This window comes from Rhinolophus ferrumequinum, chromosome 16 (assembly GCF_004115265.2).
Source record: "Rhinolophus ferrumequinum isolate MPI-CBG mRhiFer1 chromosome 16, mRhiFer1_v1.p, whole genome shotgun sequence".
Taxonomy (NCBI): domain Eukaryota; kingdom Metazoa; phylum Chordata; class Mammalia; order Chiroptera; family Rhinolophidae; genus Rhinolophus; species Rhinolophus ferrumequinum.
In genome coordinates, this window is record NC_046299.1 from 47,601,805 (window position 1) to 47,617,863 (window position 16,059).

The 16,059-nt window shown below is 48.1% G+C and overlaps 1 protein-coding gene across 1 annotated transcript in view; it reads left to right on the forward strand.

Annotated features, from left to right (window-relative positions):
• Window positions 1-16,059, forward strand: part of HKDC1 (hexokinase domain containing 1) — a 44,043-nt gene that overhangs the window by 4,206 nt on the left and 23,778 nt on the right. The window contains exons 2-7 of the mRNA XM_033129678.1: window positions 419-581; window positions 6,619-6,767; window positions 6,866-6,985; window positions 10,773-10,868; window positions 11,945-12,044; window positions 14,189-14,372. Of these exons, the coding sequence (XP_032985569.1) occupies window positions 419-581; window positions 6,619-6,767; window positions 6,866-6,985; window positions 10,773-10,868; window positions 11,945-12,044; window positions 14,189-14,372 (812 nt within the window). The remainder of the gene's footprint in view (window positions 1-418; window positions 582-6,618; window positions 6,768-6,865; window positions 6,986-10,772; window positions 10,869-11,944; window positions 12,045-14,188; window positions 14,373-16,059) is intronic.

A 16,059-nucleotide genomic window follows, 5' to 3' on the forward strand; every position in this document is an offset into this window, starting at 1 on the left:
ACATATACTGTCATCATTGGACGAAAGAGCTTACATGTTTAGGAATTCAAGGTTCAAGATACATTAATCGCTAGTATTTTCTAGCAGAGAAGCAGTGCATCAAGGGTGAGGGCTCTGAACTGGGCGTTAGAAAATCTAAATCTTTCTTAGTTTTTGCCCCTTCATTGACCCATCATAAGAATGGGGGAATCGGTTCTTCCTAAGAGCTTACACTTTAGAGGAATAAATTCTCACCTACCCCAGCCTTCCATTCTGTTCCTCTAACCCCCACCTCGTCCCCAGCTTGATAAGGGGTCAGGCAAAGAACCTTTGGGAATCCACATCACGAAGCTGTCCCCACGTAGTGGGAATTTACAGCCTCAGCTGGAGGGCAGGTGCCCCCAGCAGCTAACCCTGGTCACCCCGGTGTCTGTTCCAGGTGGACAGGTTCCTGTATCACATGCGTCTGTCTGATGAGACCCTTTTGGACATCATGACTCGTTTCCAGGCTGAAATGCAGAAGGGTCTGGGGAAGGACACCAACCCTACTGCCTCGGTGAAGATGCTGCCTACCTTTGTCAGGGCCATTCCAGATGGCTCAGGTGAGTAGGGCTGGGGGCTTCCAGGGGTCCTGATTCTCCCGGGTCCTTCTTAGCTGCTGGGTACCTGACGTTTGCTCCTGTTCCCTGGCTTATCGCTCCAGCCCTTTCTCCACACCTTCCCCCGCCTCCAGCTCTCGATGCATCAATCAGACTCAATACCAAAAGTTTTGAACCAAAGTTTCAACGTACCTGGCTTGTTCTCTGCCTGCCTTGGCCCTGCACATTCTGTTCCCGCTCCTGTCGGAACATCCCAGCATTCTTCCCCTGGTGAACGCCAATGGAGCTTTTTGATCTCAGTGCAGAGACCACTTCCCCCCTCTGGGAAGCATTCCTGTGCTGGATCAGGTACTTGGCAGTGCCCATCACCCTGCTGTGTGTGACCGTCTCCCCAGGGACCAGTACTCCAGGAGGGCTGGGCTGGGGCTTCTCCAACCCGTGTTCTGAGCCCCTGGCATAGTGCCAGATGCATGCTAGGCCCGGAGGTTTTTGACTGGCTAATAAATGGCATTTTATGCCTAGGTATCTAGGTTCTAGGCTATCAATAGTAAGTAATGGAAGACAGCATGATATAAGAGAAAGAATATTAAATGATAATTCAAGACATCTAGGTTCTAGGCCGGCCCAGCTCTGCCATTCCTAGGTGGCCTTTGGCAAAATGTTGAGCTTTAGTTTCTCTACCTGTAAAATCACAGAGTTGGCCTATATGTTAGTTTTCTATTGCTGCTGTAATAAATTACCACACACACAGCAACTTAAAACAAAACAAATTTATTCTCATAGCTGTGGAGTGGGTGTCACGGGGCTATAACCAAGGTGTGCGCAGGGCTGGGTTCCTTCCGGAGGCCCGAGGGGAAAATCTGTTTCCTTGCCTTTTCCAGCTTCTAGAGGCGGCCTGTATTCCTCTCTCAAGCCCCTTTCCATCTCCAAGTCGGCAGTGTAGCATCTTCAAATCTCTCTCTGACTCAGTCCCTTCTGCATCTTCCACATTTAAATGTAGCCCTCTGAGATAATCCATGATGATCTCCCAACCTCAAGTTCAACTGATGAGCAAGTTTGATTCCATCTGCAGCCTTAATTCCCTCTTGCTCTATGAACTAACGTATTATTCACAAAACCTGGGGATTAGCATGTGGACAACTCTGGGGGACCACTATCTTGCTTACACAGTCTAGAGAACTCTAGAAGGAATCTGTGAGATTTCATCCAACTCCTCCATTCTCAGCCCCTGGGAAAAGCCATAGGAGGGAAATGAACTGGTATCTACCAGGCGCTTCCTGTAGTCAAGGGGTGCTAGGGACTCACTGTCCCACACAATCCCCGTAAGAACCCCGTGGCGTACCTCTTATCCCCAGGACAGATGAAAGAACTGAGGACCAAGGGGCTACCCCAGGGTCAGGGTCCCAGTGTTCCATCCAGGCTCCAGCAAGAGCTCAGGAACTCTTGAAGGAAGAGGGACTGAAGTTTGGGGAGCCCTCAGGGGCCTTATGTTAGATTAGCCAGGTTCCGGGTCCCTTTGGGACAATGCCTGGGTCAAAGTAGCTTGGCTCTGCGGTTTGAGAGGCCCCTGGGAACTGATGAGAGAGACCTGTTCCGTTGCTGGTGGGTAGTATACAGGGCAGGCAGTGTACCACCCCAGAGGAACAGAAGCTTTGGAGACAGACAGTCCTGCTTTGAAATCTCGCCTGGTTCCTGACACTGTTCTGAGAGTGCTGAGGGGACTGTGGTCCTTGACGGGTCATCCAGGGCTAGTTGGAGGAAGCAGTGGAGTCCTGGGGTGTGTGGGGGGAGGGAGGGAGCCACGGGGGGAGGGTGAAGTCCTCCTGGCTCTCTGTGCGTGGCGCCTCCTGCTGAGGTTGTCCCCAGAAGCAAGGGGAGGTGACCTTTGATGGTTGGGAGGATGCTGGGCCAGATGTGCCTTCCTGGCCCTGGCTGCTTCAGAAAGCTTTGGAAACTCCTTCCTCCTTAGGCCACCTCCTTTCTTCACTGTCTCCTCAAAGCCTCTCATCACACAATGCATCTTACCAGTGATCCTGTGGCAGAGTCCCTATGAAGCCACGTGGCCGTGGGGAGTCCCAGGACCACGGTACACCTATCCTCATCAGTAAAGGGACGTGGCCAGTTTGTCCTACCGACACGCAGGGTCATTAGGATCAGATGAGGTCATGTGGAAGGAGTGTTTTAAAATCTATGAAATGTTGTCCCAAGTCTGCTGTAGCTCCTGTGAACCAGCTAGTGATGTAATTTCATGATTACTAACCAACAAGACCAAACAAATAGCACTCTCTTAATCCTGGAGGGCCTCCATTTCAGAAATGTATGCAGTTTCCAAAGAAACCCTCTGAGTGCACCCGCTCTCTGTAGTTGCCCCTCCTGCCACCGGAACCTACCTGAGAGGAGGTAAACTATTGGAGCTTATTGCCTCCCAGTGTTTCAGTCGGGGAGCTGCCATTGACGGTGCTCACAAAGTACCTGACAACTGTTACCATTTGTGCCATCTCCTTTACCATCACGAGGGAAGTGTCCACTGACTGGGAAGGGGACTGATTCTGGGGGCCGCACCCCAGCTGCCTCCCTTCTTGGCCTCTTTCTCCAGGCAGCCTCCTGGGCCTCCTGGAGGATGAGCCTTGTAGGTGATCCCGGGGAGCCCCGAGGCAGTTGGCTGATAGGCGCAGGGGTCCCATACCTGCTTGAGCATCAGATTCACCTGGCACGATTCCTAAACACATGGTTTCCTAGGCGTCTCCCCCGGAGATTCTGAACCTCCAGGGATCTACACATTCAAACGTATGTGCCTTTGCCAGACGATGCACTAGCGGGTGGGGAAGGGCCAGAGGCACAAGCTTTGGCCGTGGTTTAGGAGGAGGAAACTCCCAGTGTCCGCGGCAGCCTGGAGCCACTGGGAGGTCAGGGGAGCGGCATCCACAGTGGGCAGGTTGTCCAGGAAATCTCACCCTCTTGGGAGGTCATTTTCTTCTTTTTAATTGTTATTCTTTTTAATTTATATTTTATTGAGAAATGACTGATATATGCCATATATTAGTTTCAGGTGTACAATACAGTGATTCAACACTTGTATATATTGTGAAATGATCACCACAGTAAGTCTAGTTGACATCTGTCACCAGACACAGTTACAAAATGTTTTTCTTGGGATGAGAACTCTTAAGATCTACTCTCTTAGCAACTTTCAAATATGCAATACAGTGTTATTAACTACAGTCACCATGCTGTAACTACATCCCTGTGGTGGGAGGTCATAATCATCTCTGTGAAGACCCTGATGGTCCCACTGCCGCTGTTGCCCTCTTCCGGGCAGGTTCTCCCCTGGGCTCCCATGAGTTTTCTGTCTGGCGGCAGAGTCATGGAAGGGATCATAGCGCGTGGTTTCCATGAATAGTGCCCTGAGTCACTGGTGGGGCGAGGTGATTGGCAATGGTGCTGGTGGCCCGAGGAACAAATGCGTGCATGCTGACACCACACCAGGTCTGTACACACCTCCCGTCTGCACGGGTGCACGGCAGCCTCCTCTTTTATTAAAATCCTTTGGTCTAGCCTGCGGGGTGCCAGAAGTGTTTTCCCAGAATCTCAATCGGACCTTGCTTAAAGTCTTTCTGTGGCTCCCCCTCACCTTCCAGATAAAGCCCAAGCTCCTTGGGGGTGGGGCGGCTTTCTAAATCCTTCCTAATTTACCCTGAGATTACCTGCCAGCCTCATTTCTGTCACACCTCCCTCCTTCCTCAGAAGCACAGGTTCTGCCCTCTCCCGTCCACCCGTCCACCCCGGTGTGAGCTGGTTCCTTTGCTCAGTTTCCTCTTCCTGGGATCCATCCACCCTTCCCCTCCCCTGTCCAGCTGGCTGATTCTCTCTCATTCAGCACTCAGCTCGGTATCGTCCCTTCTGGATTGTTTACTCCTGCTCTGACTTTGATCCCGCTCCGTGTGCTTCCCACGATCAGAGCACTTTCGCTACTGTGTGGAAGTGACTTACTTGCCCGTACGTCTGATGGGCTCCCAAAGTCTTCTGTCTTTGCACCCTTCGCACCTGGCACATTACTTGGCACAGAGTCGTGCTCGGTAAATATTTGTACATGGATTGTGTGATCTACCCTACGGTACTTCCTATGCAACAAGGTAACATCTGTGAAAACATCTCTTGCTTGCTACATCATCATGTGCCAACAAAATTTGCTCAGGATTAGGTAGGTCCCTGTATTCCCTGTTGGAATAATAAATGGCTCCTTTTGGGGCTGACCTAGGGAGATAAGCATCTCACTTTCCAGATGTTTCCACAGAAACAAAATATCCAGACGTTTCCACTGAAACAAAAGATCCAGCTGGCTGAGTCTGTAAATGAGGACCCGAAGCCTTTGCTACTCCGACGGGTCCACATACCAGCAGCAGCACCTGGTAGCTTGTTCAGAAAGGCAAACTCGCAAGCACCACCTCCGCTCCATCACAGTCTGTGTGTTAACCAAATTCTTGGGAGATCCACGTGCACATTCAAGTTTGAAGAGCACCAGGAGCGCCTGCTTGTAGCTCTGTGACTGCCAGGAACAGAGAAACCTAGTTGAGCCAGGTCAAGAAAGGGGGTTGGGGGTTTCTGTACAAGGACACATAACCGGAAAGGAGACACACCTGATCCCGTGGGATTCCGAGGGCAGGAACTGTGGTCCACTCAGGGACTGCGCCTCCATGGTTTCGGCGATATCCGTGGGGCTACCCTGGCTGCCCTGCTGACCTCGGCTTGCAAGATGCTTCCATTTCCGATTTTACCGCCTACTAGCAATTTCCCTCTATGTTTTTTTTTTTTTTGTAAAGAGTGAATCTGAATGGCCAGTGGGCCCCTTAGATCCACCAAGTTAGCTGTACCTGGGGGTCACATAGTACAAAACAAGGCCACTTGGGATCCCAGGTTTGTGGGCATGGAGTTTCCCTTACACACACCTTGGGCATATAGCATGAAGCATGCCTGGTACGGGTAGCCACTCTTGAGGTCTGTACATTCTATACAAACACTTGTTGGTTCCAGGCTTTGCCCACCTGAGTTCCCAGCCCATATCTGTGACCGACGCCAAAGGTCCTGGCAGGGTTCTGGGCAGGAATTCTGTCTGGAGCCTGAGTTGACGTCATCAGGGTGGGCGGCCTTGCTGCAATGTGTGTATCGTTTCCACCTTTTTATTAACAGCATCTGTCTTGCGCTGGGCTGGGTCGTGTTACATTTTCTCACTTGGGAGTGACTCTGGCCCCACATATTGAGTATCCTCCCTGCCACCCCAGCTCCCCGCTCAGCCCCGTGCTTGGAGTACCAGCTCTCTCTTCCTGAGGAGGGAGGATAGACTCCCTGCTCAATGCCCATCTCTAATACTACCTGCCTTGAATTTACATTTGCCTTCTCCAAAGGAACACGTTTCCTCCCTATAGCATAGCCCCGTGGGCAGGGCTCAGGCTGCAGAGTCAGAGAGACTTGGGTCACGCCCCAGCTCTGCCCCTTATGGGGAGGGCGCATGGCAGCGGCTGCTTTCTGGAGTCTCAGTAAGGACACAGAATGATACCTGGCTTTTTTTCTTTTATGTTTTTTTTTTAAATTTATTTTTCAGTGGTAGTTGACATACAATATTTTTTAGTTTCAGGTATACAACATAGTGATGAGACATTTACATACGTTATTAAGTGATCACCACGATACGTCTAGTACCATCTGACACCATCTGTAGCTATTACGATATTATTGATTATATTCCCTATGCTGTGCGTTACATCCCCATGACTTATTTTATAACCGGAAATTTAGACTTAATCCCCTTCTCCTTTTTCACCCCCAACCCCCTCCCATCTGGCAACCATCAGATTGTTCTCTGTTTCAGGTGTACAAAACAGCATAATGATTAGACATTTACACCCCTCACAAAGTGATAATAGTACTAGCTTCGGAGGTGGTTGTGAGACTTAATGACATCTCTTGCATGTCCAGCTTCTAACGCAGAGCTTGCTGTATAGCATACCCTCAGTAAATAACTCTTTTGTTTGTTTTTTAATAGAAAATGGGGAGTTCCTTTCCCTGGATCTAGGAGGATCCAAATTTCGAGTGTTGAAGGTGCAAGTCTCTGAAGAGGGGAAACAAAACGTCCAGATGGAGAGTCAGTTCTATCCGACACCCAATGAAATTATCCGAGGGCCTGGCTCCGAGGTACCAGGGCAGGGGCTCTACAAAGCGGGGCTGGGGTGGGGTGTCGGAAGGCCTGGACATATAGTTTATGAGTGGCCCGTGCTTTCTTGCTTCTGCAGCTGTTTGAATACGTAGCTGACTGTCTGGCGGATTTCATGAGGACCAAAGGGCTGACGCACAAGAAACTGCCCCTGGGCCTAACCTTCTCTTTTCCATGCGCACAGACTAAATTGGAAGAGGTAAGGCCGGTGGTGCGGAGGGAAGAAGCTGCAAGACTGGAGTCTGTGCAGGTTGGGAACAGGAGCGATCAGCAGCAGTTTTCTGGCTTGTTTTTCCTTTTCTTTTTTTAACTGATGAGGTGGAAATGTGAGGCATAAAACTTGTTATCGCAGCGGCCTTGATTTTGCACTTCACAGGGCACAGCACAGGAGAACAGTGAGGTTCTCGCCCCGGAGTTCAGGGGTTCTCAGACCTCAGTTGCATTGGAATCCCCCTGGGGGGCCAGCGGCGGGGGAGGCTTGATAAACACAGATTGCTGGGCCCCACATGGGGTTTCCTTTCTCAGTGCAGCCTGAGATTTGCTAACAGGTTCCCTGGTGATAGCGGATATTGCTGGTCTGGGGACCATATGGCAGAACCACTGACAGCAGATGAGAGTAAGCAGAGTGGGGAAGCTCAGGGAACCTCACCTGGACGGTGAGCCCTTAGGAGGAGTCAGGGGGGAGGGGGGGCCCTGGAATGACAGTGTTGTTGAGCAGACACCACACCTGGGTGTACACTCTCGGGTGTGCCACCTGCCATCTTGGCTGTGCCACCTGCCATCTCGGTGTGCCTCCAATTTCAATGTGTAAACGTAGATGTAAAAACCCGATTCTTTTGTAAATCTATGAAGATAAATAAGGGACCATATAAAAGGATAGTGAGCTTTCTGGGTCCTGGGGTTTATGGTAAGAGTCAGGTCTGGGGTGGTGGCCCGTGGTCTCCAACTGCGCGTACAGGTCATAACACCCAGCTGGCAGTCAGTGCACAGACCACCTTGATATCATGCACCAACTTGGGATGTGTTGGATATTATGGCTTGAGCCACTTATGGGTGTCAGATAGTGGAAAGGAAGTGGGTTTTCCCATCCCTCAGACCTGGCTGTGAATCGTGGCTCAGAAAACTTGTGTCCCCTGGGCGTGTTACTTAACTTCTTGAGCCCTGGCTTTCACTGTACATCACAAGCTGTGAACAGGGATAATAACACCCACTTGTGGGGCTGAGACCAAACATCTGCAAGTGCCCAGTGCGGGCCTGCTGTATCAATGGTGGCTGCACGGTTAGGAGGGTTGTCCCCACGTGAGTGACTCGGCTCTTTCAGCTTCTGCGCCTTGTCCCCAATTCTGCAGGTGTTTCTGGAGGGAAAGCACTGCTTTATATTGTTCTTCCTGTCCACCCCCAGGGTCTCTAGCACAACGTCTTGTATTTCCCAGGTGTCAGATAACTGGAAATTGTAAAGTACAATCAATCATTTACTGATTCCATTGAATGGGAATTTGCCATCCTCTGTCTATACAGGGGATGGGCTGAGGTTTATAAAGAAAGGATTGGGGGAAATAGTATAATGAAGGTTTCAGGGAATGTTAGAAGAGGCCAGGTGGCACTTTGCTTTGAAGTGGCATCATCTTTGCTGGCTAGAAGAGCAGAGGTCCCAGGAGTCGAAGTGGAAGGCGGAGGAGGAATCAGGCCTGGAGATCAGATTCACCAAATAGTTAAACACCTCTTACTGGAGCTGAGGAACAGAGACCCCAGGAAGACGGGAGAAAATTCTCAAGCTCTGTGGGAGTTGAAAATCAAACTTGCATATTTTCTTGATAAATGGAGGGTGAGTGTATGGTTTGTCCATCCAGGATTTCGGCATTTACCTAAGTCAAGTATCCACCAGCACCTTTCAATAATAATAATAATAATAATAATAATAATAATATAATAATAATAATAATAATAATAAAAAACACTGTACCTCAGATTTTGACACTGTATCTTGTACTCTGCTGAACTCTTTATGTGTATTATCTCATTAAAATCCCCAAACAATCATATGAGGTAGGTAAGATTATTTCTATTTTATATTTGAGAAAAACTGAAGCTCAGAAGAGCTAAGAGCCTTGTCTAAGGCCACGTGACCAAGAGTGGCTCAGCCCATGCTCACTAACTCCTGGACCAGACCATCTTTCCAGAAAGACACAGCTCTAGGATGTTTTTAAAAATGCCAGCAGGTGCCTGAAAGCATTTTGGCCCATTTTTTTAATCGTATTCCAGTGAGGATTTTCTGGTAACATTTAGACTACAGCATGGTGCTTGATTATATCAACGAAGGGAGAAATGCTTTTTCTCATCAAAGTCTAGTTGAATTGCTTGTATTTTATAAAACTTTCCCCAAAACTCCCTTTTAGTGAAGACTAAAATTAAGTAGAATAGCTTCAGCTACAAGGAAATGCCTTAACAATAACTGGGTGTGGGCATAGCTATTTAACCATGGTTCTGCTGCAGGTGTAGATTTTGTGACACAAAAATAAGGGCTCTTGGAGACGAGGGTGATCAGCCATATGCGTGCAGAAGGAGGTGGGAGGGGGAAGCCTTCGAGGTCTGGTGGAGGGTGCCTTTGTGGAACTAAAAATGATTACACATCAGGGCATGGGCATTAAAGGAGGTCACTTTGTTGCTGTTGTGGTTGTTGTTGTTTTAATGAGGGAACAGAAAAGTCTTAGCCGAAGAGAAATTTGTGTGCATGTGTGTGTTCCTGATAAAATGGTAGTGCTTCTTCAAGGTAGGAAAGAAAAAAGAGAGAGGTAGAGAAAAGAAGGTATAAACCGAAAAGTTTAAAGAGGAAAATAGAAATCACCTCTAATTCCAATCTTCAGAGATACCCACTACTAGAATTACTGGGTTTTCCTTTCAGTTATATCTATGTTAAATACGGATGTTATGCTATATATACAATTTAAAAAAATATATGGTTGTATGCACTGCTTTTTTTTCACTTAACAGTACATCGCAAGCATTTATTCCCCACTCCGCCATACACCCTCCCCCCCATCGGTCCCACATTGTGCTTAGCACCTTTTGGGGGGATGCCACCCCAGAATCTCTCAGGGGAAGAAGGGATGTTACCATGGCCTATGAGAGCAGAAGTTAAGGAGAGCTACCACTAGGTGGTGCTGTGGTACAGGGAAAAGCTGCTCTTCACTGGCGAGTGAGAAACGTTTTCCAGGCTGGTTTTGTCCTTCACTCCCTCTGAGACCCAGAGCAGTTTCCTTCCTTTCTACATCTCAGCTTCTTTATCCATAAACTGAGGGGATTGGGGGAGTGTGGTCGAGGTGTTCGTGAGTTTGGGCTCAGCCACTCTTAACTGTGTGTGGCCTTGGTCAAGTCTGAACTCCAAGTTCTCTTCCAGTCTGAAAAAATTCTATGATTATTTGCTATTTTAGAAACGAAACTCTTGGGAAACACCGATTTTAAGCAACTAATTGATGATGCAAGTTGAGAACCATTTTTCTAAGTTGAAATTAAGATCCTGAGGGAGTTCCACAAGCTAACACCATGTTAGTTCTGTTTTGTGCACCTGGCAAACTGCATTCTGTACACATAGTATGTATCTACCAAATACCAGGTATTTCCATCAGAGCATTCCTGTGACAGAGGCTGGGAAGGGACATTTCCATCTAACAGATGAGTAAATCGAGGGTCAGAGAGGTTGAATGACTTGTCCAATGGCTTGTGAATGCAAGTATTCTGACTCTTCAGCAGTTGTTCTTTCTGCTGCTGTGTATCATATTTCAGACTGCTCAGATGGGAGAAGTAATGATGTTTAAGTTATCAGAAAAGGCCTGTGAATAAATGTTGAAAGAATTGGGGTGATTCAGCTTAAAGAAGAGAAGGCCGGATTGGGGCGGGGGGGGGGGGCATGCACTTGAAGCATAAAATTCTTGCAGCTCATTTTCAGACCTTTCTTTGTTTTGACTGGATCTGAATTCGTCCCCTAGGGTGTCCTGCTTTCATGGACGAAGAAGTTTAAGGCTCGGGGAGTCCAGGACACAGATGTAGTGAGCCGTCTGACCCAAGCCATAAAAAAACACAAGGTGAGGAGCTCGCCTCAGCATGGGGAGCCCCCCAGGCCTAGCCCCTTTCTCTTGAGGGGGCGTCTCACACTGTGCCTGCCCTGGAAGGAGAATCAGAGAAGGAATCGATCTCAGGGAAGTCTCACTGTAGTACAGGTGTGGCCAACTTAGATAAACCCACTGGTGGCCCTTGGTCTGTGGAGCTTGTTCCAGTTACTGTTGAGAGTTGGGCGCTCCTCCCTGGGGCCTTCACAGCTGCTGCTGCGCCCTCAGGCCTTCTTGTTAGACCCCCATGCTGTGTGTCATGCCCCACCCCCACCTCTCCTCTCTGAGGCTTAAAAGGGCTCTTTTCCTTCCAAGTCTGGCTCTCTATTCCACTTTCTACTCTCTATTCATCGAATGTCTCTTTTTGTTGAATAAATTTTACAATAATCTAAATAACTCCAAAAGCAAGACATGCTCCTTGCTCACTGAAAAGTACGCAAATAAACCCACATTACTTGTTACCCTGACAGCAAGAGGACTATTTTGATAGATACCCTTCCAGTCTTTTTTTCTCTTTAACGCTGTGATCGTTTTCTTTGTAGTCTGTGTTTTTCTCTTATTATTTTCATTTTACTTTGAAATACTCCCCCAAGCTTTGGGGAACTGTGGTGCAATAACGCAGGGTGACTTGGCAGAAAGGTGCTGCCTACAGAGAGGACGTGGCTGAAGCTGGCTGAGATGTCCTGAGAGATGAGGACTTTGGTGTTTTTTTCCTGAAAACACCATTGCTCCCAGGATAAACACGCTTTCCCCGGGGTCCTCAAATGAGGGCTAGAGTTGTGGTAGACTGTGCATATTTCCACTGCACAGAGGCCTTCAACCACAAAGCAGGAGCATGGGTTCCCCTCTTCAGCTCCCACCTGCTCTTTCTTTCCCCTAGACCCCTGAACCTTGACAAAGGCCTTGCATCTTTCAGGCAGGCCCCGCGGGCAAGATCTAGTGATCATCTCACCCAGTCACCTTCACTGCTTTTGCTTCCTGCGTGGGGAAAGGTAAAGGGCTAACGTCTTCTTCCCACCAGCTGACGCCCTCTTGGGCTTATGTTCCAACAGGACATCGACGTAGACATCCTGGCCTTGGTCAATGACACCGTGGGGACCATGATGACGTGCGCCTATGACGATCCCTACTGTGAAGTTGGTGTCATCCTTGGTAACTCAATTTGACTTGCTTTTTTTGGAGGGGGGGAGGGGTGGGGGAGGGGCTGGGGTGGGGCTTAGTTTCAGCAAGCTCTGAGTAACTTTCGTGGAAGGGTATTGGTACTTTCTATCTAGGAGAAACAACATAGGAAGATGAAAAATGAACACACGCATTCACCGAGTCATTGAAAGAGTGTTCATTGGGTGCCTGTTATGTCAGGCCTTGTGCTCGGTATTGGGTTCTCAGTGGTGAGTTAGCATCAAAGGTCCCTGGACTCACAGAGCTTTTGGTGGGGCGGTGGGTGAAAGGGCCAAACAAGGCCTAAAGGTAATTTCAGGTGGTGGTTAGTGGGATGAAAATGAAGCAGGGTGGTGTGACTGAGCATGAGTGGGGTAGGGTGGTCAGGGCAGGCCTTCTGAGGGGTCACATCTGAGCAGGAACCACAGTGATGAGGAGGAGGGAGCAGAGAGGAGATCAAGAGGAAGAGAATCCCTGGCAAAGAAAAGAGGAAGCGTATTGCCTCTGAGAGGGGAAGGAGTCCAGTGCTTGAGGAACCCCAAAAGGCTGACTGGGGGCTGAGTTAAAGTGAGTGAAGGCTGAGGGGAGTAGGCTGTTCGGGTGAGAGGAGTGGACGGGGCTGGGCAGACTGTACAGAACGGACACGGCCACTGTAGGGTCTTTGGCTGCTACCCCGAGTGAGGGATGGATGAATGGGGTGGGTGTGCACTTTTACAAAAGCTCGTTTTGGCTGCTGTGTGGAGAATCAACTACTGGGGGCAAGAGTGGAAGCCAGGTGACCAGCCAGGAGGTCATGTGCAGGCAAGATGTGCAGGCAAGATGGGTGGCGGCCTGGACCAGGGAGGGGACAGTGCGGTGGAGGTGTGCAGTGGGGGGGTCCCTGAGCTGGCAGGGGCTCTGCAGGAGGGGTCTGTTGGAAGGCTATTTAGGGGACAATAAAGCTATGGATTGCAGTCATAGGCTGTTCTTGAGTATACCCTTCCACCTCCCGGTTCCTTACCACCATTGGGAAAAGTTTTCTGAATTGCTTCTTCTTAATTTCTGACCATGTTCTCCTCAGCCCGACTTTCCCAAAGCATACGATCTTTATACCTGAGGGCCTTCATCTGCGCTGCCATTTCTGGAGCCCCACGCCTCAGAAGGAGATGAGCACTTGCCAGTCACAGCATCCAGCTACTGTCCACTGTGTCTCTTAGTGACAATGTTAGGTAACCCGCAGATTGGGTGCCATGCCTAAATGGTGTTCATGCTTTTCTGAGAAAAGCTTCTTCCAAATATTGTATTACATTCTGCTTCTCTGCATTTCTTATTTCTCATGCTGGCTTTAAAATCCTCAGGCCAGAGTATCAACCAGGGGAAGATGCTTAAAAAAAATTTCTTTTTTTTTTTTTTTAAAAACACACAAAGAGCTTTATTGAGGCATAAAAATTCTCCTGTCTTAGGTGTACAATTCAATGAATTTTAATAAATTCGCAGAGTTTTGTAACTATCACCACTACCCAATTTTAGAACATTTCCATCATCCCAATCGGCCCAAACAAATTGTGCCCATTTGCAGTCACTTCCCAGTACTCGAGTGTTTGAGGCATTTCCTTGGAGTGATTTTGTGTTTGAATAATGGAGTGTTGCTTTCTTAGGTGATAGCTAATCACTGTCAAAGATAAGGTTGTAGCTTATGCTAGGAACAATTTGTGGCAGGCCATGAGGAAAGCGTATTTTTAGTATCAAATAGAGAAGAGGTTAAGTAGCTTCAGGAAAGGATTTTTCAAAATTACTGTGGGTTGGTGATTTAAAAAAAATATACCTATTAGGTTGAGGTTAACTCACCCTCCTTGCTGTAAATGTGCTTTGTCAGCTCTCAATACATATTCATCAGGCACTTTTCACAATTGACTCCATTCAGAACAGCAAACTATTAACACCCTGAGGAGTAGAGACTCCACATGTCAGCTGTAAGTCTCAGGAACTTCCCGGGCTTGCCGCAGGAAGCTGCTTCCCTCAGCGAGAACCAGTCCCGGGAATGGATCAGAGGCGCTCGGTGGTGCTTGGGCAGGACTCTCAGGCAGATGAATCCTCTCTGCGTTTGCCCAGCCAGGCACACTGCCTTCTCTGCATATTCATTCTGACCCCTTGTTCAGGCACCGGCACCAACGCGTGTTACATGGAGGACATGAGCAATATTGACCTGGTGGAAGGCGACGAGGGGAGGATGTGCATCAACACCGAGTGGGGGGCGTTTGGGGACGACGGCGCCCTGGAGGACATCCGCACCGAGTTTGACCGGGATCTGGATTTCGGCTCGCTCAACCCCGGGAAGCAGCTGTGAGTCCCTGCGTGCTCTCACCTGCGCGTCAGCCCCAGGACATACCCAAGCACTCGGGGACACTTTAGGCCTGGGAGGCTTTGTCGTGGTGACTAGTTATCCATCACAAGAGTTTTTGAGGCAAAGCTTGTAGTTCAGTTTCATGGGACAGATGAGGACACGGAAGCCTAGGACGTGATTTCCCCTAGGTCATACCCTAATTCTAAATTCAGTCCACATTTCTGGACCACATATGTGTGAGGCAGGGGAGATAACAGCTGGAAACCAGGTGACTCGGGTCCTGCCCTCTTGGCTCATTTGGAAGAGCGGCCACGTAACAAACCAGTGCAGCCCGAGGAAGCAGGACTCAGCCACATTCCAGCCCTCCCGGCCACCCTGCTTTCTGACTCACACAGCACCGGGTGTGACTCCTTCCCAGCCTCAGGTGTCGTGCAGCCTTTCTCAGCTCTTGTCCCACACTCACCTGTGGGAGAACTGTTTACTAAGGGGGTATTATGTGCATTGCCCCAGCCCCAGCCTGGGAACAACCATTTTGGCTCAGTTCTGTCTACATGCTGAGCTCCCTGAAGGCAGGCTACACGTGTGATTTTTATTTCCTTTCTATACATAGTGTCTTACACGTTATTGCAACTCATTAAGTGTCTGTTGGATGCAAAAAAATATTTAAAATTTAAAAAGTTATTTCAGAGTTATAAAAAGTTGTGAAAAGAAAATTGTACAAAACTCCCCTTCACTCAGATTTCCTTAATAGTAACATTCTCTGTATGTTTGTGTGTATATGTATATATAAGACATATGAAATACACATGTATTTCTGTACGTCTGTATAAAATTATTTTTTCTGAGCCATTTGAAACTAAGTTGCAAATATAATATCCCTTCACTCCTCGGTACTTCAGAGTGTATTACCTGAAAACTAGTGCGTTCCCTTAACATAACCAAAGTGCAATCAAAATTAAGAAATTAACACTTAATCAGTTCTAATATCTAATTTATAGACCTTATTCAAAATTCACCAGCTGACGCACTAATGTCCTTAATAAAAAAGAAAAAGAAATCGTCCAGGCTTCAATCCAGGATCACCCATTGTATTAATATTTTGCTGCTGGTCTCTTTAGGCTCCTTTAATCTTGAAAACTTCTGTAGTAGCTCTTTGTTTTTCATGATCTGGAAGCATAGAAGTCATTTACTTTACAGAATGTCCCTCAATTTGGCTTTGTCTGTTTCCTCCTGATTAGATTCAGGTGAGGCATTTTTGGCAGGACTATCCCACAGGTGATGTGTGTCCTCTTCAGTGCGTCACACCTGGAGGCACATGTTCGTTCCGTTACTGGGACGCCACCGTGAATCACTGGGATACGGGGACACGCAGCAGGTTTCTCCACCATAAGGTTATTCCGATTTCCTCTGTAATGAATAAGTATCTGGTGAAGAGATACTTTCGGGCCATGTAAATACCTGTTTCTCATTAAACTTTCAGTTTCTAGTTTTAGCCTCCACTAATGAATTTCTAAGTCCATCATTCCCTCTATGTTTAGTGTTATTCTACTGTAAGGAAGAGCGCTCCTATCCCCTCCTCTTATCTGTTTACACTAATATGGACTAATGGATTTTTAAACTTTTATTTCATGGGTTATAATTTCTTCCTACCATTATTTATTTTGATGTTCAAATTTTTTCAGATTT